Source organism: Agelaius tricolor, unplaced genomic scaffold, assembly GCF_023055355.1.
Source record: "Agelaius tricolor isolate 1412-34295 unplaced genomic scaffold, bAgeTri1.0.p SCAF_4, whole genome shotgun sequence".
Classification (NCBI taxonomy): Eukaryota; Metazoa; Chordata; class Aves; order Passeriformes; family Icteridae; genus Agelaius; species Agelaius tricolor.
This window is the reverse complement of record NW_027269264.1, coordinates 3,814,345-3,837,411: the sequence shown is the minus strand read 5'-3', so window position 1 is coordinate 3,837,411 and position 23,067 is coordinate 3,814,345. Positions and strand designations below refer to the sequence as shown.

The following is a 23,067-nucleotide window of genomic DNA, read 5'->3' as shown; positions in this document are numbered from 1 at the left end:
TGTCTACTAATGCCCTTCTCTTTTATCTCAGTTTTTAACATTGAAGTATTAAGTAGCCATTCATCCCCAGTCTTCAGATGCTAAATGGGCATGGATAGTTCTTGCTTGCTTTGCTTTGTGTTTTTCTTGCTGTCACAAATGTTGTGCCATTTAGATTTGCTGTGTGGGATTTGCTTTAGGCCACATGCAGATAACGGCTGGATTTGAATTTAGTTTTCACTGGGGCTATGTACACTTTATTTTTCTTAGCTCTGTGGAATTAGTTGTTAATATCCTGGAAGTACAGTGTATCCAGTTAATTTTAATTGAGAATTTGTATTTTTATTTTACAGATTCTGTAGAAGATGGTGAAAAGCTGGTGAGGACAGCTCTTGAGGCTTTTGGCAGGATAGGTACGGTTGCTTAATTCATGTAGAAAATTGTTTACAAGTGCAAATCCATTATAAGCAGTGCAATTGACAACCTGTGTATGAAATACATCTTGACCACAGTAGTACTCACCAATTCTTGATGCCTGTAGTCAGTGAAATCTGAATAAGGAGCTTACAGCTTTTAATCTAAATTATCAACTTTTGTTTGGGTTTTTTATTTGTTTTGTTTCTTTGGGTTTTGTTTGGTTGGTTTTTTTTGTTTGTTTTTCTTTGGTTTTGTTGGTGTTTTTGTTTGTTTTGGGGTTTTTTTTGGGTTTCTCTGTTTTTTTTTTTTTGTGGTTTTAACAGAGGTGTAAAGCTTAATATATATTTTGTATTTTCCTACACTTCAGAATTTTGGAACTTCAATAATGGTTAACAATTTCTGTCAGAAAGCACAAAGTTTATGAAGTGTTATAACTGGCTGCATAGAATTAGCATAAATAATGTTGCTGAAAGCAACATTTCATGGTTTTAAGCTCTTCTGCTTACCTAAGGTCAACATGCATTAGCAGAAATTAAAGAAGAAAACCCTAAGGTATTTTATCTAACAATTAAAGTTCTTTTTAACCATGTGATTTCCACTATTTGAAATTACTTGGTGAATTAAACTCAGGGTTAAATGGCTTAAAGTACACATAAACAAGGCCAACAGGAACCCTGACAAGAATATCTGACAAGAAATTGTTATGATCCTGGTCACTTTATCAGCTTTGAGACTCTGTAGTTCCTCTAGTTATCATTTGGGCTACTGCAACAAAGGTGGTGGCATAAACTGCATAATTGGGGCATTCTGAAATTCAAAGCAGGCTTCAAAACTGTACAGGATAGCTGCATCCTGCAGATATTGGATTCCTAGGCAGCCAGCGCTTCACAGCTATGCCTGCCTTTCAGGCTTTGTCCCATTTAGGTCCCTGTCAGGTTGAGTTGCCTGTCCAAAAGTTTTATGTTATAATATTTGTTCGAGGATAGAATTCATTAATCAGGACAAGGAGCTACTGATTATGTAATATGTATAATATGTAATATGATGTATATGTCCAGTGTTCTTGTGTGTGTATATTTGGAAGTGGGAGAAAAATAGAAAGCTTGTATTTTTATCAGTACATTGAATTAGTTACCTTTTTTTTATTTCAGATATTGTTATAAACAATGCTGGGTGAGTATACCTGTCCTGTTTGAGTGTGTCCTTTCCTTTTTGTGTAAACAAATGTTGATCTTACATCTGTTTTGTTTTCCTAATGTCGCATTTTAGGATCCTGAGAGACCGTTCTTTTGTTCGGATAAGTGATGAAGATTGGGGTGAGTTGATTTTAAAACAACTTCCAAATGTTCTTTCTGTGTGAAAGATGACATGTACATCCCTCCCACGGGAACAAGAAAGAAAAGACAGGGAAGGCTTACCTTTTGCCCTGCAAGCTTAGTGGAACGCTGCATGTGTTCAGTGTGCAAACCAGGTCTGTGCTGCAACACATGGTAGGTATATGTAGTTCCAAAGGGTAAGAAGGGCTGTTCTTCCCACTCCTGGTTGCCAAATGCAGTAAGAAAAAGAGCCATGTGAATTACACACAATAGTTTTTGTGAGCACAACATTCCTATTGCCAGCACTGAGTGGCTGAATACTAAACAGGCTTAAAAGACCCAGAACTAAGCAGAGAGGAAAGGAAACTGATGTGCCAAGGGACAGAAGAAAAAGCAAAACCTTCATTGAGGTGGTAGATGATGATAAGTCAGTGGAGGAGACTTTACAAAGATAGTCTGTCTCTGTACTTCTGGTCTGAGTCTAAGTGCAGGAATTTTGAATGCTTTTGAATTCTGTATGGAAGAGGCCATTAAAGAGGTGGTATATGTGGGCAGCCCCTTCATAAATCAATGTATGTTCAGGCAAGTACTGAAAAGTGGTCTGTCAAGACAAACAAAAAACAAAACAAAACAACAACAACAACAACAAAAAAAAAAAAAAAAAAAACCAAAAAAAAAACCCTAACAAAAAAACAGTGTGAAGGGAGTACATTTTTGTCATGAAGAAGAAATATGGTGCATTTCAATCTGGGAGACAAATCCTGGAATTACTAAACTGATGTTAATTTGTTCTAGATATAATTCACAGAATTCATTTGAGGGGATCGTTCCTGGTAACCCGAGCTGCATGGAATCATATGAAAAATCAGAAATTTGGCAGGTAAAAATGTGTGTTCTGTATTGCATTTTTCAGTAGGGTATAACAAACTGATGCATGCCCAAACAGAGAAGGAGTCTTGCATTCTTTTCTTTCACTTTGTCAGGGTTGAAGCAAAATCAGTGAAAATGTCTGTACAGTTCTGATCCCTCCTTTCCACTTCCTCAGCCAAATGTTTGAAGTTTTTTTTCCAATCTATTTAAATGTATTTTTCTGGCTCTCCCAAACAGAAGTTGTAACTATGTAAAAATACCTTGTCAATTAATGAGGACTGGTTAGAAATGTTTGTTACTTGTGTGTTACTGCAGTTTGAGGACTCTTGTTCTGCTCCTTCTTATTCAAATGACTGGTACATGCCGTTCTGCTCGTAGGCCATAGATTTTTTTTTCTTTGGTGTTTAGTTGTCATGAGTTTTCTTTGTTTGCCAGTTTTAACCCTTTGGACAAACGTACTTGTCTTAAAAGTTATGGGAGTGTTCTTAGTATGTTTTTAGTATGTATTACTGTTAAGTCAAAAAAAGTGCAGTGAAATCAGACTTTTTTTTCCATTTTTGTGATTTTATCAAAAACCTTGTCAAAGCACTGATTATATTAATCTTAAACATACCCATGTGTTTAAAACTGTGTGGCTATTTTCTAATCCTGTGACATAAATAACATTTATTCTCATCCAGGGAAGTGAACTGTGAGGATAGCAAAAGTCTTCAGTCTGGGAGTTGAAAATTAAATTATTTTTTCAAAAACAGCTTAATTCTAGAGTTGCATCCAGTTAGGATAATGTTTCCCTTGTATCCTTTTCTGTATTTGCTCAAATGACAGTGGTACTGCTTCTGCAGTTTATGGATAGACACCTGCCATCTGCAGAATGCATGCTTTGTATAGAGTTTGTAGCTTTTCTTCATCATATTGAACCACTACTTGCAATACTTCTCTTCACTTAGATTAAAAACATTAGATTATTGGCAGTGAAGCACATAAAAAAAGTTAAATATATGTTGATCCCAGCTATGCTGTGTGTTTTCAAGTAGATTTCAACAGAATCTGATAAGGCTTTGTGTTGTTTTTGCATGGCCTGGTTTTTGGTAGTGGGGAAATTACACAAGGGGCCTGTGAGAAGCTGCTGGAAGCTTCCACTGTGTCCAGCAGAGCCAATCATCGATGGCTTTGAAAACAGACATGGTGCTGGCCAAGGCTGGGCCAGTTAGAGGTGATGGTAATGCCTCTGTGATACCAGATTGGAGAAGAAAATCAAAACAAAAGGACACACAGTTTTTTCTGCCCAGAGATGAGGAGGAGGTGAGAATATGTGAGGGAAACAACATGGAGACACCAAGATCAGTGTAGAATGAGTGGCAGAAGGTGCCTGAGCTGAGATTCTCTGCAGGCTGTGGTGAGACCATGGTGAAGCAGCTGTGCCCCTGCAGCCCCTGGGGATACATGGGGGATGCAGAGATCCACCCACAGCCCACGAGGGAGGTGCCCATGCCAGAGGAGGTAGATGCCTGAAGGAGGCTGTGATCCAGCAGGAGACCCAGTGGAGAGAGGGGACCCTTGTTCCAGGTTGGAGCAGCCTGTCCTTGGATGACTGCACCCTATGGAAAGAGTGACCCATGTCTCAGCAGTTTTGGGAGGACCGTCTGCCCATGGGAGGGACTCAGTATTTGCAGCAGGTGCAGTATGGCTGCTGCTTGTGAGAAGTGGACCTGCTTTGGAGAATTTCAGAGAGAGCTGTCTCCTGTGGGAGGGACCCCATGTACTCACAGGGAATGGACTCCTCTCCCAGAGCAGCAGAAGAAAATCTCTGTGATAACTGAACAAACCATCATGCCCTGTCTGCCTGTGGTGTTGGTGGGAGGGAGGGAGGAATTGAGGGAAGAAAAGAGCTTATCTACTTCTCATTATACTTCTCTGTATCTCTCAGTTATAAATTCACTTTGTACATTTAAGTTGAGCCTCTTTTACCCTTGGAGTGTTTTCTCCCAGTCCTTATCTCATACCACGAACCTGTTGTTAATTTTTTTTCTCTCCTCTGCCCAGTTCTGGCAGGGAAGGGTGAGCAAGGAGCCTTTGTGGCATTTGACTAGTGTCGAACCATAACAGGGTTCCTTTAAAAGTGAAGGTGTAGACCCATTTCTATGGAATTGAGATGACCTGCAGCACAGCATTTTCTTGCCTCAAACCATCTGTGAACTGCAGTGGTTTTAGAGCTCTCATGTGGGCAGTTCAGTCACCTCCAAAGCAGTAATGGGAACAGCAAAGAACAAGACTTTCCTTTCCTGTCTTCTTCTGTCATGCATTTTATGCATATTAGAATTCTTTGAATGTGAATTCTGTCAGAACAGATCTTCAGATATTACCAGGTAGTTAATATTAAAGGAGGTAATTTTCGGTCAAGTAATTTTCTTCTGAGTGCTGAAATCTCCTATTAGTTGTGAGAATAATACCAGCTGAAATGAAAATAGAAATGAAATTATTTTTCTCTATACAGGACCTAGTGTCACAGAGTGTCTTTCCTAGTGTTGCAATATCAATCAGAAAGCCTTTGTTAGTTTTCTGCTACTCTGACAATGTGTCAGGATTTGTGAGATGTTTGCCATCCATCAAACATTAGTTACCTGATTGTTAGCAAAACTAGCAACTAATATTTTCTTACTGGTTTTGTGGAATATGGAGACTATAATGCCAAAGCTGGCAAATGTTGTTGTGTAGAATCAAATATCTTGAAGAAATAATTTAATTTTTTTTCTTCTCTTCTCCCTTAAGAATAATTATGACATCCTCAGCTGCTGGAATATATGGAAACTTTGGTCAGGCAAACTACAGTGCTGCAAAACTTGGCCTTTTGGGTCTTGCAAACACAATTGCAATTGAAGGGCGGAAATATAACATCCACTGCAACACCATTGCTCCTACTGCTGGATCCAGGCTGACCCAGACTGTCATGCCGCAAGGTGAATAATATAAGGTCTACATGTACTGGTATTTTTTGAAGGACAACAAACTCTCTTACCTCTTAGAAAATGCAAGTCCTTTGCACTTCATGTACTACCTGTTCATTTTTCCTACTATCTTTTTGTCTTTGAACTGTCAACTTATTTGCTTTGTCTGTTGTGAGGAATTCTTACTTTCTGCCACAAGATATGAAGCAAATTTTCTCATTTGCAAAAGCAATTTAATGTAGCAAGGCTCTTTAATTGTAATTTCTTCCAAGATCCTCCTACACTAGTGGAAAGGCTTGTTTGTTTCATCACATGTGACATCAAGTATGTGCATAAGGTGTCTGCACTTGTTACAATATTGCCTAATTGCAAAATACTGGGGTTTTGCACAACCTGTCATGTGTGAACTTAGTGGTTCCATGATCAGCAGGAGATCATAGTAAACTGAGTTGCTTAATTTTTCTTTATTGCATAGCTACTAATCTTTAAAAGTTTCAACAGGTTTAACAGAGTAAGTGTGTGTAAGTGTAAATTTAGGATAAATACACTGACTGATTACTTTGGCAAATGACCAGAAGAAGGAAAAATAATTTGGGGGGAAAAAAAAAGGTCTGTTAAAAGAAATTGCTCTCAGAAAATCTTCTAGAATCAGCCTATTTCATTTCACTCCTGACCTTCTTTTCCCTTATGATGAGCAGATTTCAAAGCCAAGGAAATCATCACATTCGTCAGACTGATAGACAGGGTATTGGAGAGTAATGTATTTTGTATGTTAGGCACAGATTGAATGACTGAAGTAGCCTGGTTTAGATCTAAATAATCCTGGTGGTCATGACTCTAGCAATCTTGTAAATTGTAAATTGTAAGTTCCAGTGATTTATTGGAATTGTTTATAGAAGATCCGAACACATGAAGCATGCAATGTAAAATGGATTACAGTAGCTGGCAAGTTCTGAAGATATTTAATCTACATAGGATGATAAAAAATACCTCAGAATTTTCTTTCTTAGTCATTTTAAGAAGAGTGAGATCCTTTGATCTCTCTGTAAGGTACTTACAGCTCTGATGATATATTTCTTATCTTGTTCACTCAATTTCTGTCCAGTTTTTCAAATACTCCTAAAAGATTTGAACACCACAACTTAAAAATATTTCCAGAGGTCATCAAATTATTCTTGTTATCTTAGTCAGGACTTTCCTATTTGTCTTCAGGTGTCTGCAGACACTTATGCTTTTTCATTGCCATACAATGCCATACATTGTTATGTATGTTCAACTTGACCCACATATTCTTGTTCTTGCTAAGAACTCTTAAATGCAGTTTGCATCTTTTGTGTGGTTGTTTTTGTTTGTTTTTTTTTTTTTTTTTAACTTCAAGTACCTGTTTTTAAATTATTTTAAGAGTGGATTGCAAGCATTAATAATAATAATTTAGGGCTAGACTTTGAAACTAAATTATGTGTGGCATAAAGTAGAATATTTTGGAAAAGACTAATGGGTTTGCTATGCACTTGCAACATGCCATATTAAATGGAATTTGACTTTCTTCTACTTTTATGGAACTTCTAAAAATGAACTTCTGTTTACCTTAGTTTTGCTATTAAAGAAGTACTTGAAATGATAGGCTTTCCTAGCTCTTCATCTTGGAAAATCTGTCTGTAATTGAAAATGCTTGATGACCTTTAGATGAGGAACAGCTCTATATCTACTGCTGTTGAAAGAATAATATTCTAAAAGCTGAAAAAGGAAATTGAGCAAAGTTAATATTCAGACAGTGGATAGAATATATGATGAGAGCTGCCTGGACAACCACACTGTTCCATGACAATGTCTCAATTTTCAGATAGCTTTCTATTGTACTAGGTGTCAATGAAAATCCCAAAATAGGATTGATATGTAAATTTAGCAGGGTGATAATTCTCTTTATTGTTTAGAAAAATCAGCATTTCCAAATGAGGTAATTCTTAAACAATCAGCTGCTGCAATTATTTTTGTAATGTCTTGTCTATATAGTTGACTATCATACTAAAAGGAAAATTGCTCAGGTAAATTTCCATCAGGATTATGTATAGCTGTCTTGTCCTTGTTTCAGGCTGCCTGTCATGTGGAAATTTAGGAAGGCCGTCTGGCTTTGCAGTCTGCAAAGCATGTAGCAGTGTTCCCGAGAGTTAAACAGGCTTTCATCTCTCTGGCTGAGAAGCCATGTCATGGGCTTAGGCAGCATATATGTATCTCACTAGATGTTTGTATTTATTGAATCTTCAAATGTTTCATTTACCTGGTCCTTTCTTTTCATGACAGAGCACTATTGATAAAATTCTCCTGGTTCTGCTGTTCATAAGAGGGTATTAGATTAAATAATTTGGTGAAACTGCAGAGTATTTGTATTTCATTATTCCCCTCTCCTATTTGCTCTAGATCTGGTCGATGCTTTCAAGCCAGAATATGTTGCTCCTTTAGTAGTTTGGCTTTGCCATGAGAGCTGTGCTGAAAATGGCAGTCTGTTTGAGGTAATTTTTTTATTTTTCCTTTCTTCTCCCTCCTTCCCTGCCTTTGCTCTTTCCCCCAATATCAGTTGTTTTATCTTGTCCAGCCTTAACCTTTTTGCTGAAACTAAATGACCATGTGTGAAATACATACTCAGCATAGACAGAAGAAATATTGATCTAGTTGTGCAGTATTTGACAAGTACTTCAGGCAGTTACAGCTTAGTCAAGTTCTGGTCTGTGCTCAACATGCTACCAATTTGATTGTTACAATTCTCAATGTACGCTTTTAAGATTGAAAAGATACCAAAATTCAAAAGGCATTTTTGTTCTGAAAATCATTCTAACATAGAAAGTAGCTTGCAGGAAGGAGTAATTACTTAATTATGATATTCATTATAGGTATTGGCATCAAACTGCTAACTCATATATTGTATGGAGACTGTTTTATGTTGATCACATTCAGGTGCTTAACTAAACTGTTAAATACAACCAGTAGTAGTTCTTAAATTCTTAAGAAATTCTTCATATATTGAGTTTGTTCTGGAGTATAGTTTTGTTTGCCAGCATTACCACAGCTTTGCTTTGTGACATGTCCTAAGCTGATGATATTCTTTTTTTCTTGGCAGGTGGGAGCTGGGTGGATTGGAAAATGTAAGTACTTTATGTTGAAGGATTGATCTTGTTTTTGGAATTCACATTGAGACTTTCTTTAGACTTAACCTATATGCTCAAGACATTGTTTACTCAGGCAAGAACATGAATAAAAGCCTAAGGTTCTGAGAAAACTGCTTATATTTGCTAAAAGTCAAAACCTTAACTTCATGTGGGAAAAACTGGTAACTTAGGTATGTGCATTGTTATGCTTTTGAACTAACAGTAACTGAAAATCTGCTCAGGTAACTTCAACTCTTGGATCCTGGGCATAATTTGAAGTAGAATTTGTGGTGCTAAGTGTACATTGCTGCCTTTTCTTGATAACTTGAATTTTTCATGATATAAATATCATATGCTGATAAACAGGCATGTTTTTCATTACTTTTCACTATTACTTATGCTTCTATTAAAATACTAGTGTGTAGGCATGTTAAGGCAATTAGTGTTCTTAAATAACCAGTAGCTATGCTACCCATGTATTTTCCTTAGTGACTCCAGTAACCAACTTAAATACTAATTTCAGGAAAACTTGCGGGAGATACTGAGGACTTATGAGAAGAAAAAATATTCAGTGTGTGAGATGCCTTGACTTTTTTCCTAAATCCATTGAACCTAGTATAAGCACCGTTTTCATGAACTGTACAACTTTTCAGCCTACATGAGTATCATCAGAGGGTTGGAAGTAGGGCTCTTAATTCAGGAAGTCATTCTGCTTTTAATTTTTTTTCTCCAACTTGATAACAATTTTGTACATTTCTAATTAACTGCAAGTGTTCTGTGTAACTGGAATAGTGTTTCCAAGAGGTGTGGGCAACAGATTAAAAGAAGCAGGTTAGCAGCACAAAACGTCTTGCTGCCCTTCACAAGCAGTTAGGTTTTAATATAGCTGAAAATCTGCACTTTGATCAAGAGAAAATACCATTTTTCATCATTATAATGGCCATTTTTGAAGTTACTGAAATGAGACCAGATTGTTAATGAGGTACCAATATAGCCTTATTCATTGCCTTCTGCTAATTAATGGCAAACCCAACATGACTGGTTAAGTATTTGAATTACAATCCAAGTAATCTAAGTCTGTATCCTTATGGAACTAATTTCACACTGGCCTTACCAGTTTCTCTCAGGTTACTGTATTGAAATACAACTTCAGAGACCATTTAGAGGTGCTGGCTACTGGTATTAAGGTTCTTTTACAGCTAACAAGTGGTTTTCACTTTTTCCCTGTAGTTTTCTATGCTTTCAGAAGATACCTAAACAGTAGTAGTCAAAGTCATGTCAGAAGAGAAAGCCTGTAGATGAATACTAGCTGCAACTTTTCAGTAGACAGAATCCTAAAACTAGTATTTCAGGAGAGTAAAAAGTCTGTTACAGCTTCAGTGAAACTTAAAACGAGTGCTGTTCCCTTTCTAAATACTAGTTAAAGCAGTGAGCCCTTTTAGTCCAGCTGGAAGTTACACTGGTGAGTTACATTGGAGTACTTAAAATGTTTCCCTTGTTGTACCATCTTGAAGGTAGTGGCCTAGAGGAAAGTTGTATAAAGAAATGAAAAGCTTCTTTGTTTGTTACTGGAACTCTCTGGCTGATGTTTCCCATTAGTGCGCTGGGAGCGATCCTTGGGTGCCATTGTCAGGGGAAAGAATCAGCCAATGACGCCTGAAGCAGTGAGAGATAAATGGGTGAAGGTGTGTGACTTTGATAATGCCAGCAAACCCAGAACCATCCAAGGTAAGGGAGACTTTAATTTTGGGGCCGTTCAGGCTGGGGAAAAGAATGTTTTTGGAAGACCTTATTGTAGCCTTTCAGTACTTTGTGGAGGCCTCTGAGAAATAAGGGAAAGCTGGGACAAATGTATACTGCTGCAGTACGACAAGGGATAATGGTTTCAAGCTAAAAGAGTATCAATTTAGATTGGATATAAGAGGGAAGATTTTTACAGTGAGGGTGGTGACATATTGTCATGAGTTGCCCAGAGGAGTGGTGGATGCCCTATGCCTGGAAATACTCAAGGTCTGGTTAGACAGGGCTCTCAACAAATTGATTTACTTGAAGATGTCCCTACTCAGGAGTTGATGGGGACTAGGACTAGCTGACCTCTGAAGATCCCTTCCAATCCAAACTATGCTTTGGTTCTGTATATGTGGATGGCTTGGGTAAGCAAAGTTTAGAAGAGAATGATTTCTTTCAGGCATTTGCTGAAACTTCAAAATCTACAGAGCTAATGAATTTTCTTGTAAATGTGCTACATTAATAATTTTCTGTTTCAGTATGGTCAAATCTTTCAAATCTAAAGCAACTGCAATATTGTTACCTATGGCTTTAAGATACGATTTATCTTAACAGTTTCTGGAGAAGTGACATCATTGTCATTGTAAGCATTAGAGTCAGACTGATGACAGTGTTGTATTTGATTGCACCGACATGCAGACAGCATAGTGCAATAGAGAAATTGTGTTTTCTTTTCAGTCCTGGAATCTTGGTTTCTGGTGAACATTTCACTACCAAAAAGCTCTGGTTAAGTTGTGGGATATATTACAGCAAAAAAGTTCTTACTGTGCCTTATGTTCTTAGGTCACATCACCCCCTTGGCTGGTGACTGAAATTATTTTCTCTTTCAATGCTTTGTATACTTTTCTTGTTCCTTGCCAGCATTTAAGAGTGCAGGGCAGGAGGAGAAAAGGTATCCATATATACAATGTCAGTTGGATTTCAAAGATACCTAAATGCACAGTAGATGTTCAAGCCATTGGCTCCAAAATCCATTAGGATATTTTGTTAAAAACCTTAAAGATATGTTTTTAGATGCCTTTACCAGAACCAGCATAGTACACACTTTGTCCTTTCCCTCATGTCTTGGCACACTGGGGAATGTAACCATCCAAACAGTAGTTCTACGTCACCTTACTGATCCTTGGCTTACAGGTATCCTGTTTCCAAATGTATGCAAGTTTATACATGTTCTCAGTTCTGCTATGGAATAGTATTTATAACAACATAATTCTAGCTTTATCACTTCTGATATGTTCTAGGACCTGTCACATGAGCTATGTTACTTTTATGGGCTGCTAGCAGAAAAGTGTTGTAGATAGGGATTTCTTTTCAAAGTTGCTTCAACATTATATATGGTATTTCACATCTGCCAGTTGATGCTATGAGGAGGAAAAACTGAAGAAGATTTTGAACTTCAAGTAAAAGTGCTTACAACAAAATATGGCAGGTTTCTACAGTCAGGAAGTCAAAAATGTTACATTGGCATGGATCTTCCATGCCTTAGATTCTGTTATGAACTTAGTCAAGATACATCTTTTTCCTTGCAGTGCAATCAAGCCACTGAATAAAAACTTGTGCATTAATTGTTGTATTGTGTATTTGTGAGAATCAGCATAAGGGTTGAGGAAAATTCTCGTTAGCTGAATAGAATTTTTAATTCTATTAGAAGTTTCTTCTGCTGTCAAATTCTTTATTGTCCTCTTTATTGCTTGAAGGTAAAGGAAACTAATTAGAGTACTAATTAGAGTAAAGATTAAAAAGTTACAATACCTAACATCTGCAAGTTAAAACTCTTCCTGCAGATTTCCCTAATTTGAGTAATATGATTTTGTGAAGAGCATTTGTGTGCTAAGCATTAGGTTCAGTAGCAAAAAAAAAAACCAAAAAGGAATTAGATAAAGTATTTGCTTTTAATGTAGTAGAAAACCCTGTTTTCTACTACATTAAAATCTTTCATTTCAGAAAATCTTTCATTTCAGAAAAATCTGAGATGCTAATCTTATTTCTCTTCAGTTTTAAAGCTTCAGTTTTAGTGATACTGATAAGAGAGGCTTGTATTTTGTACATAAAGCAGAAAGACCAAATTAAGTGTGATGCAGAAGCTTCTGAATGCATGGTACAGGGTGCAGTAGGTCACAGTTGCACCATGCACTGCATGTTGGTGCAACTCCCAACTGTTTTCTTCTTGCCTTCATAGTGTACTACTTGCTCTTGTGTAATTGTCCAATTCTTCCTATTGTGGAAAGGGAATCAGACTGTGTTGTGGTAGAGGCAGAGGACCGGCATCCCTGTCTTGCAGGCTGTATACTGTACACAGCATTCTGTAGTATATCTCTTGCACAAGTTAGTGTGGTGTTCTGTTATCTGGGGGAGCAGAATTTATTGTGTCTATGACATGGGTCAGGCACTCTGTCTCAAACTTCTCTTCAGCTGTGAAAATGTGAGCCAGCTAAAGGTCTGTTATTGGCTATTAGAAATTTTTGTGCATTTTTAATTCTCTTAGAAGCTATCTATTTACAGAAGATAACTCAAGTATTCTCATTGTTTGACTTCTGGCACATCTTAAAAGCTTATGTCTGACATAGAGCAAATTAATGTAAAACACATTGAGGTGTGTGTGTATATACATATGCATACTTTGTGTGAATATGAAGAATTTGTGTAACAGGAGAAGTGTTCCAGCTTCAGTGTCAGCTTTCCTTTTATGTATTTAAAAAAAGGTTTAAACACTTGTGGTGTTTTATCTGTTGTTAACGGATATGGCTCATATGCAATGTCCCCTTACTGTAAAATCAATACTTTTGGAAAGAGATGCCCTTTGTTGTGACTATTTTCAACCTTTGTTCTCCAGCTTAGTCTTTTCCTTTTTTCTACTAATGATTTGCTGTACAATAGCAGGCCATTCAGAGGTGATGAACACTTAAGGTCATAGAGTTCACTGTTAGTCCAACAATTTAAAAAATACCCCTATACCAATAATAAGATAATTGTGTTAATTAAAAAGTTTCCTACTGGGTTTGTTTCTGCCAAAATTATACCCTTTGGTATAATTGTGTATTTCTTGGATGTTAAAAAAAAGTTAAAAGAAAGTTGGTAATTACCATCCTGTGAGCCTCAACTCTGTGCATGGGAAGGTCATGGAGAAGAGGGAGGTGATTTGGGACAGCCAGTACAGATTCACCAAGGGTATGTCCTGTCTGACCAGCCCAATGGCCTACTGTGATGGAGTGACTTCATCAATGAGTAAGGGAAGGCCTGTGAGTATCATCTGTCTGAACTTGTGTAAGGCCTTTGACACAGCCCCCCATAACATTTGTCTAAATTGCTGAGCTATGGATGTGATGGACAAACTATTCAGTGGAGGAGGTGTTGGTTGGATGGTCAATGTCTCAATGTCCACCTGGTGATCAGTAATGAATGCTGTCCTTCAGGGGCCTGTATTATGAACAGGACTGTGTAATAGCTTAATGATATAGATAAGGGATGGAGTTCACCCTCTGCAAACTTGGTGAGGGTGCATGGACCTGAGGAATGTGGTGACACACCTGAGGGATGTCATCCAAAGGGACCTGGACAAGCTTGAGGAGTGAGCCCATGGGAGCTTCATGAGCTTCAACAATGCCAAGTGCAAGATGTTGCACCTAAGCTGGGGCAAGCCCCAGTATCAATACAGGATGAAGGCATCAGAAACATCCCTGTGGAGAACAGCTTGGAGATGCTGGTGGATGAAAAGTTGGACAAAAGCTGGCAATGTGCACCTGCAGCCTGAAAAGTCAGTTGTATCCCAGGGTGCATCAAAAGAACCATGTCGAGTAGGTTGTGGGAGTTGATTCTGCCCCCCCCAGAGGTCTTCTCTCCACTTGAAGTACGACATCCAGCTCTGCAGTCTTCAACACAGGAAAGACTTAGACCAGCTCTGGAGCAAGGCTAGAGGAAAGCCACAAAAATGATAAAAATGATGGAAAGGGAAAGGCAGAGAGAGTTGGGTTTGCTCAGTCTGGAGAAGAGGAGACTTCAGTGACACCTTTCTGGAGTCTTTCAGTACTTAACTTTTTGGCAGGGCCTGTTGCAATAGGATGAGAAGTATTGGCTTAAAACTAAGGGTTGGTTTAGGTGACCTATAAGGAAGAAGTTTTTTACAAAGGATAGTTAAACATTGGAATGGGTTTTTCATAGACAGGTAGTAGATGCCCCATCCTGTAAACATTCAAGGTCAGATATGACGGAGCTCTGAGATACCTGATCGAGTTGAAGAGTATCTGATCATTGCAGGGGAGTTTTATCTTTAAGGGTCCACTCCAACCCAAACTGTTCTATGACTGTGATCTCCTTAGTGTTCAGCCAGACACTAGCCAGGTCACCAACTTTATAGTCCACTTACATCATAAATTTTGGAAGAAAGACTCCTCGAGGAGGAGACTGTAGTATTCTACACCATTATTATTTTACAGGTTACCTTTGTACTGTTGATCCTAATTATGCCAAATAATGTTGTCAAAAATGCATGTTGTTAATCTTCAAGTCTCACGATTAAAAGTCATCTTTATGGTCCTGCATGTAAGTAGTTTGTGGCCATGCTAAAGTTGAGGAAACATTGAGGTTTGCTTGGAGGCCAAACCTGTGTTCTCCTGTGAAGATTTTAAAGCAATGTGAAACCTTCTTTTGTTCATGCAGAAAAAGTAGAAACAGTCTGTTACTTCTCCCAGTAGCTCTGCATTGCTTTTCTTTTATTCAATTAATGAATGAACAAAGGGATAAAAGAGATTACCTTTCAAAAGGTTCTTCTGAATTAGAATTATTGTTTTGCACATTTTCACATTATGTAAGTGTCATATTGTGACAGAGCTTATATCTACAAAGGAAGCTTGTCTTTGGCAGAACAGGTGACAACATATTTGTTTGTTTCTTAGATGCTCCTTTTCTTCACAAGATTAAGGCCACAAACAAATGTTACAATGATTCTGGCAGTGAGACTGGTAAGCAAGAGATAGTTTAGGAAAACAGGACTCTGCAAGAGGGCATGCAGTTTACCTTGCAGGTTATTTAGAGTAGTGCTGTGTGATAGAGCAACATTGACTTAAATCAAGCAGCAGTGCAAGTCAGTATGGGCACAGGGGTTTTGAAGTGGAGGGCAGTGACTCTGCCTTAAGGCAGTTAAGAAATGATTTTGCATTTCTCTGATTTAAACACGTTTGTGTTTTTCTGTGTGAGATTCTCATCACCTTTTGTTTGATTCTTTCTAATGTTTAATGTTGATTTTAGCCCTATTAAGCTTCAAGGAACAAGTTGTTCTTGATGGCCTGCCATGACCATAGCTGAATTCATGCATCATTTCATTTATAATTTCGTCATTGTTCAGTCTCAGACTTATTTGTTTTTCTATCTGTTTGATTCAGGGTAGCAGTCAGGAGACTAGACCTGTGACTTGTGTTGCAAATAATTCTCATAAGAAAATCACTAGTAATTTTCAGATATTTGCTTCTCAGACAGTTGAAACATACACCACTCATTATCTTCTCCTTTACAGTTTGAGATAAATGTCATGGTTGACTGTTGGTTGCAGAACTCATGGAACCTGTGCAGAAATCACTTTTCCTCTACTTTTGTGTGGGTGCTTGTAAAATGCAGCACCCTGCTCAATTTACAGATGTATATTTACTGTGTTTAAAGGTGAACTGAGAAATACCAGGCTATATCTCATTTGCTGATTGATGTGTGTGTTTTGTGTCTGTAACTGGAGTGTGTCATGTATGGTTTCTAAAAGTGAGTTTTCAATTCCTTTCTCTAGAGTCCATAAGTGTATTGAGTGATGCTCTAAGTCAGATAGAATCTCAAGGGAATATTTCTATGAATTCAACAAGCTCTGGATCAGTGGTTTCTTCTTCTGTTGACACAGTAAGTACATCTGTCTACCAGATACACTCAAAGGTGCGTGAAAACCTTGAGCAGAGAGACCAGTGTTGCTGCCCAACTTGTACTCTGGCTTGCTGTCTGCAAAAAAGAAAGGTGGGGTTTAAAAAGGGGTGTGAGGAAGCAGAATAAAAAACCTCTCCAGACTCCAGTCTTTATTGTTCCTATTGATGATAGGAGAACTTGGGGCTGAATAGACTGGATAATGCAGAATCTAGGTGCTTGTAAGTTCTGTTAAGCATCTCTAATTAGGGTATTATTCAAAAAAGGACAGAGCTAGGGTGTTGTTGGGCAGTGTCATTTTGCTCTGGCTCCTTCTCTATAGATAATTTTCCCTCATTTCAGTCTTATTATGGTGTTAATTATTTCAATTGTGGTTTGTTTTTGAAAAAATCTTGTGCATTGCTGAGAGTGCAGTTATATCAAGTTATGCCGTTTATTCTTGAGGTAGATTGCTTGAAGCAAGGTATAATGCCTTGCATTTGGGTTGCTTGTATTGAAATGAATACATTAATATTTCATGGTGTATTTATTACTCATACTTTATGTGTACATGTGACTATAAAGAAAATCCTTAGGCATCAGGCTTGATAGAAGAATTACAGAAAGAATGCAAGTTCAGTATTAACTGGTTTTGATTTTTATTTTATGCTGATTTCTTATTTCCAGGCAAGTATTGTTGGCCGCAAATTGGGTACCAACGTGTATAAATATACTCACTTGGAGCCTATTCTGTATGCACTTGGTGTGGGAATGTCAACTAAGGATCCAGACCACCTAAAATTTCTCTTTGAAGGAAGTGAAGAATTCTGCTGTTTACCCAGCTTTGGAGTAATTCCTGCTCAGACGTCAATGTTTGATGGTGTTCCTTCTCTTTCAGGACTAAATATTGATCTTGCAAGGGTATGGAAGAGTAAAGTAGCCAATTTTCCTTGTGTGTCATGTAACTGAAAGGTGACTTCAGTTAGTATTTTTGTAATATTTTAAAGTTCCTTTTGTTGTAAAAATTAAAAATTCAGTGGTTTGTATTCTTACATCCTAAAAAATTATTCATTTACTTCACTTGTATAATGCATCTTCCTATGATGAGATGTATGATGAATTTGATATTCAATTTTACTTTGTGTTCACTACTCTTTTTTTAAACCATAAAAGCTTAAAACTTTATTTGAAAACATTTTGGGGATGAAATTATAAAAACAAAAGAATAAAACTTAGGTTTTTTAAATTTGTTTGCTCTGGACACTTTCTAAAATAGCTGTATGTTGACTTGGGAGGGAAAGCAATATATTAATTGTAATTATAGCACTGTCTTTCTTTACATAGATGCTGCATGGTGAGCAATATCTGGAGCTTTATAAACCATTACCAACTTCAGGTCAGTCCTTCTGTGTTGATGTGTTTTTCACTATGACAACAGTTCCTGTAGCCATATTGTAAATAGAATTAGAGAAGCTTTGTTTCAAACTATAGTACTGCATATCCTTTTTACTAGGAGTGGGGGGAAAGAGAGGCAACCTGTTTTGTTCTTGAACGAATTCTGAAACTGTGTTTTTGAGATCAGGTGTTGCTTTTCTGCAGTGTACTTAGTAAAGTATGCATCATCTTTGATACCATAAGCAAATGCACTACATACCTGTGGTTTATTCATCTAATTTGATACTAACTACCAAAACTTTAAAACATTTCAATAAGGTTGTATCATAAAAATTTTGGGATGTTTACCTAAGAATTCTTCAGCATTGATTGTGTCTGTGTGCCTGTAAGAGGATAAAATTTAAACTATGTATGTAAAAAACCAAATGGACATCCTAATGAGGAAGCTAATAACAGTTACTTTTCTTTCTGTCAAAATTCTCAAGGCATTAGTTACTGCAGTAGCAAATTCTTTTCAGAGATGGCTGAGTTTTCCCAGATTACAGTATCTGAGAATTACTTGTTACATTAATTCAGGACATGCATGTGTCTGGATTTCCTCACTTGTAGTTTATAAAAATTAAATTTTTGAGATTGTAGCAAAAAAAACCAAAACAACAAAACCAAAAACAATTGCAAGCCGCAAGTAAATGGCAGAATTTTTTTGTTGAAACAAAAAATTATCTGAAAATTATATTTAATACAAAGAAGTCTGATGATTAGTAATGAATTGCCAGGACTTCATAAAGGTTTTTGGTTTTGCGTTCTGTAGGCTGATTTGTAAACACATGTGTGTCTCTAAAGTGATAACCTCTATGACAAATTTCAGGGACCCCTATGCCCAGGCTCTGAGCTGAGCTTCCCTCCTGTAGGACTGTGGATGCCTCAGCCCTGCTGAAATCTGTGGACAGTCCTTAAATGATTGGATCTATCTTTGAAGATAGCAATATGTTTGTCTTAAGAGTGATGTGCTTAGCTCTGAATACATGAACTACAGCAAAATTCTATTTTAAAAAAACCCCAGAAGTTATAAAAAGACCCCAAGCTAAACAACACTCAGATCTTCAAACCAAGATTTGCAAAGATTCCCAGATGCTGTTCTTATAGTCAGGACAATTGTAATTAATATGACTTTTACAATGCTTATGATGATGTTGATAATAAGAATTACAGTAATAATAATAATGACAGCAACAATAATGATAGTAGTAGGTAAGGAAGTTAGTAAGTAAGATAATTAATAAGGAAGTGTAAAGAGTGATCTGTGGGTTTTGTTCCTGAAGCAAAACCTTACAGTGTGTCCATGTTCTATTCTTACAGGAGAATTAAGGTCAATTGCAACTGTTGCAGATATTCTGGACAAAGGATCTGGAGCAGTCTTGCTAATAGATGGTAAAATGTTTTATGGCTTTTGATGGGGGTGCAGTTACATTTATTAGGCTTCATTTTTAACTAGCTATACCAATAACTGCCAGCCCTTCCACGGAGAAGACTTTTAGCTTTTTAAATCTCAGTGGGATGTGGCAGTGTAATTGTTCTTGGTCAGTTAACCTACTGAATTAGAAACACTTTCTTCCTGTGCATGCACCATGCAAACAGATCAAAGTGTAATTGTTCTTGGGTAGTTAGCATACTGAAATAAGAACAGTTTCTTCCTGTGTAGGTAGAATAATGCAGTATGCAAACAGATGAAAGTTTTTAACAATAATAGTACTTCCTCCTGCCTGAAGGTAGCCAATTTATATCCTGCTACCCACAGGAAGGGGGTGTGTGTCTGTGTGTTTGCATGTGTTTTGTGGGTGGTTTTGCAAAGGTTAATTATGTTATATCATTATGTTATGTAGACCCATCTGCAAAGCATCGATCTTTAGGAGCATATCTTGCATTCCTTTTATGTGTCTGCATTATTTTATTCTAAACAAAACCCATTTGGTTGCTTTTAAATCCAAGTTAGAGGATGAGAATGTCTCCAGAAACTGATAACTTGCAGTTTCCAGAATCTTACTCTTATTAGGTGTGATTATGCCAAGGTCCTTCGGGAAATTAGACAGAGTAGGTTTATAGACTGTGATTTTCCAAACATTGTTGACCTTTTATTCCTTCAGTGGTCAGATAAAACTGTAAAAGGTTTTTTACTGACCATTCCTCATAGCTGTGTTTCATTTTCACACTGGGCTAATATGAAGCCTGTTTATTCCTGCAACATGCAAAAGTTCTTTTTGTGAGCAGAGTCTCTGGTTTTTAAATTTCTTCTAGAACTGGAAATTAACACTATTAACAAAACAGTTCTGTGAATTCCAGTCTGAGGTGTAAGGGAGTGAAATAGCTATGAGCTGCAGTAGGAAGCTGAATCTCAGTGCAGTGTAAGAAGTCTAGCTTCTTCAAAAGAAGAAATGGGTGACCTTGAACTCTGGAACTCTTCTCATACAAGGTGCTAGTACCACTTTTTGTATGAGTTCATAGTCTATTTAACACATTGGGTATTTTCAGTAGCTTTTAATACATAATATTTTATGGTACAATTCCATATTTAAATAAATTAATACAGTCTGAGATGCTGAGATAAATCTTATTTCAGTTCTGTGTTGTCAAATTTTTTAGCACTTTGAATGTTGTCACCGTCTCATTTTTTAATTTTAATGCTTTCAAATAGATAAAGTTAATTTATTTGAAACATATCATTAGTCTTCCCTACTAGGAAAGTGACTTCCAACAGTGCAGTGTGAAAGTGTGACCACTGTCAGTTGTTAAAATGAGCTTTGTCAAGTTTCCATCTGAACTTATGTCTTGTAACAGCACATGCTAGTTGCATGAAAAAGGAGATTGAAGACAATATATGACCTACCTCTTCTTTGTTTTTCAGTGAATACCTATTGTGGAAAGGACCTCGTGTGTTATAATCAGTTCTCTTTGTTTTTTGTTGGAGCTGGAGGATTTGGTGGAAAACGAACATCAGAAAAGGCCAAGGTAAATCCACACATATCCATATTTAAAAAAAACACCAAACACATACAGAGTTCTGTCAGCACTGCAAGAAAAATACTAGCTATATGAGCTAGGAAGTATAAACTAGCATTTAAGCAGCGTGGCTGAGCAAACTCAAAGGGAATTTAAATACTTCTGTTCACTGCAGAGCCTGAGTGAAAAGGTATTGTTCAGGTCTTGGGAAACCAGTGGTTTTGTTTTGAGAGTTAGAGAGAAAAGTGAATTGATAAACATTACAGAGATGAAATATTCCTACACTGAGATATTTGAAATGGTAGCATATCCTAATGGAAAGCAGTATTACGGTTGAGCTTGCAGTTTCTAGAAAAGATCTCTAGGTGTAGCTCTTTCTAAATCTTTGTGTTAGTATGGAAGAGACTTGGAAAGCATAAAGAGGAAAAGAGAAGTAGCATTATAGTTTGGACCTGAACTTTTCTGTTTTCAGAGAGTTAGCAAGTAGCAAACATTGTCACATGAACACAGAGTGTGTATGTCAAATGCTTGAGGTAGCTATTTGGGTGCCTGACGTTGTCCCCTTCAATGCTGTGTTTGAGGGCAGCATCAGCTGTGACTTCATGTTGTTAGGCACTACAGTAATAAAAAGTTGAATGAGAAGGTATGTTAAGCTCAGTGGTTTTGAACATTAATAATGAAATATCTAGGTTTCATGTGTCTGAAATAGTGTAGGTGATGTTCTTTGGGATTTTTGCATGTAAACTTACCTTTTTTTTTTACTTAAACCTGTATCAATTATATAGAAGTCTTACAATATATAAACTTTACAAATCAGGTACTGAAATGCCTGCTGCTTTAATGAGCCTCTCTGTGCTATAGAAAAATCACAGGAAATTGTTGCAGACAGTGTATTGAAGTCTTTGAAGGAGCCCTTAATTGTTCTGCAATCACATTTTACAAGCAGTGCATGTAAAAAACCCGGTGGTTCAAGGCTAACCTATTGTGATGACATCAGTGAGTTCCAATGTAGTGCTCTGGCACTTCTTAGTAAAACATTGCAGTTCAGGCAACTGCAGTTTCTTCACTCTATTTAGTGAAGTGTGAGAATGTTGTATACATTATTTTATATTTTAACATTTGAAGAAGACTGTTTCAGGCAGCTCCTTCCCGTGATTAAAAAAATCCCCCAAATATAGTCTCATTAAGACAAAAATACAGCAATTTCAACAGAGGCATCAGCATGCAGGAGGTTAGTTTTCCAATGGTGAATTTTCCTGCTTTTTCCTTGCAGACATTCCCAATTAAAAAGAGTTTCAATGCCCCTCTGTGAAAAAAGAAATCCCAAGCTGAACAGACACATGTTGTAGTGTGTCTTTTTGTCACTTAACACTTTTATTGCAGTTGAAAATTGTATTGCAAGTCAAGAGGAGCAGATTTCCAAGTTGAGGTCTGTGGTGAGCAGTGTTGTTGTGTGAGTCATGTGTCTCCTCTTGAGCTGAGGGTTTCTTGACCTGTGGGTAGAGGGGTTTCGTTTATTATTCACAATGGCTGGTTTTAATGACTTAGTAGGTAAAGCTGAGCTTCTTTAAATGAGCTTGAAATAGATTGGCAAGTCATGCTTGTTTTGAGAACATGTTTAGGAAATGTTCTTGTCGTCAAGCTGATTGTGTAGGTCCACTGTGATTCTCTGAAGTGACAAGAGGAGTCCTTATCAAATCTTCCACCCAAGATGTGGTCTTGCTCTGTGTTAATAAACAGGGAAGAGCCTTTGCTTTTATTAGACATGAAACTACAAAGCACTTGGTTTCTTTTTATTTCTCTTTCCTTTGGTAAAGACCTTACACAAACTAAGATAAGGGAAATGACTCCAGGTGAGAATCAGTTCGCTTCCTTTCATTTTAGAGCTTATGCTAGTTTCTTTTTGGACTTTTTTGTTTGTTTTGAAAATACAAGGACTAGAGGAGAAAAAATTATTTCAGCTAGTTTAGTAGCTTGAATTGGTTATGGTGTACTTTATATTTGTTATGATCTAAGATGTTCTCTGTCAGTATGTTGGTAAGATTTACATCTTGGAAACTGAACTATGAAGCTGTAGATTGCACAAGGAACAGCTTTTTTGCAGTAAAGTGGAGCTTAATATGCAGCATGTAATTGCAAAAAGAAAAAGTAAAATAAAAAAGTGTAAAACAAAAAGGCACTGGAAGCTCATTAAGGTGAAAAGTAATGAAACAGAGTCCACACGTGAGGTAGTAAATTATTTTGTTCTTCATTGTACCTCTAAAAGTATTATTTTAAAAGCTTCATTTTTGTTTATGTGTTCCAAAGCATTTTACTATTCTGTGAGACAGGTATTTTTTTCTG

The 23,067-nt window shown here is 37.1% G+C and overlaps 1 protein-coding gene across 1 annotated transcript in view; it reads left to right on the top strand.

The window, feature by feature from the left end:
• The window catches only part of HSD17B4 (hydroxysteroid 17-beta dehydrogenase 4), a 62,884-nt gene that overhangs the window by 7,474 nt on the left and 32,343 nt on the right, over window positions 1-23,067 (top strand). The window contains exons 4-16 of the mRNA XM_071424390.1: window positions 333-392; window positions 1,548-1,569; window positions 1,666-1,712; window positions 2,508-2,592; window positions 5,352-5,539; window positions 7,946-8,037; window positions 8,643-8,667; window positions 10,270-10,398; window positions 16,229-16,335; window positions 17,020-17,253; window positions 17,677-17,728; window positions 19,087-19,158; window positions 20,630-20,733. Coding sequence (XP_071280491.1) covers window positions 333-392; window positions 1,548-1,569; window positions 1,666-1,712; window positions 2,508-2,592; window positions 5,352-5,539; window positions 7,946-8,037; window positions 8,643-8,667; window positions 10,270-10,398; window positions 16,229-16,335; window positions 17,020-17,253; window positions 17,677-17,728; window positions 19,087-19,158; window positions 20,630-20,733 — 1,217 coding nt within the window. The remainder of the gene's footprint in view (window positions 1-332; window positions 393-1,547; window positions 1,570-1,665; window positions 1,713-2,507; window positions 2,593-5,351; window positions 5,540-7,945; window positions 8,038-8,642; window positions 8,668-10,269; window positions 10,399-16,228; window positions 16,336-17,019; window positions 17,254-17,676; window positions 17,729-19,086; window positions 19,159-20,629; window positions 20,734-23,067) is intronic.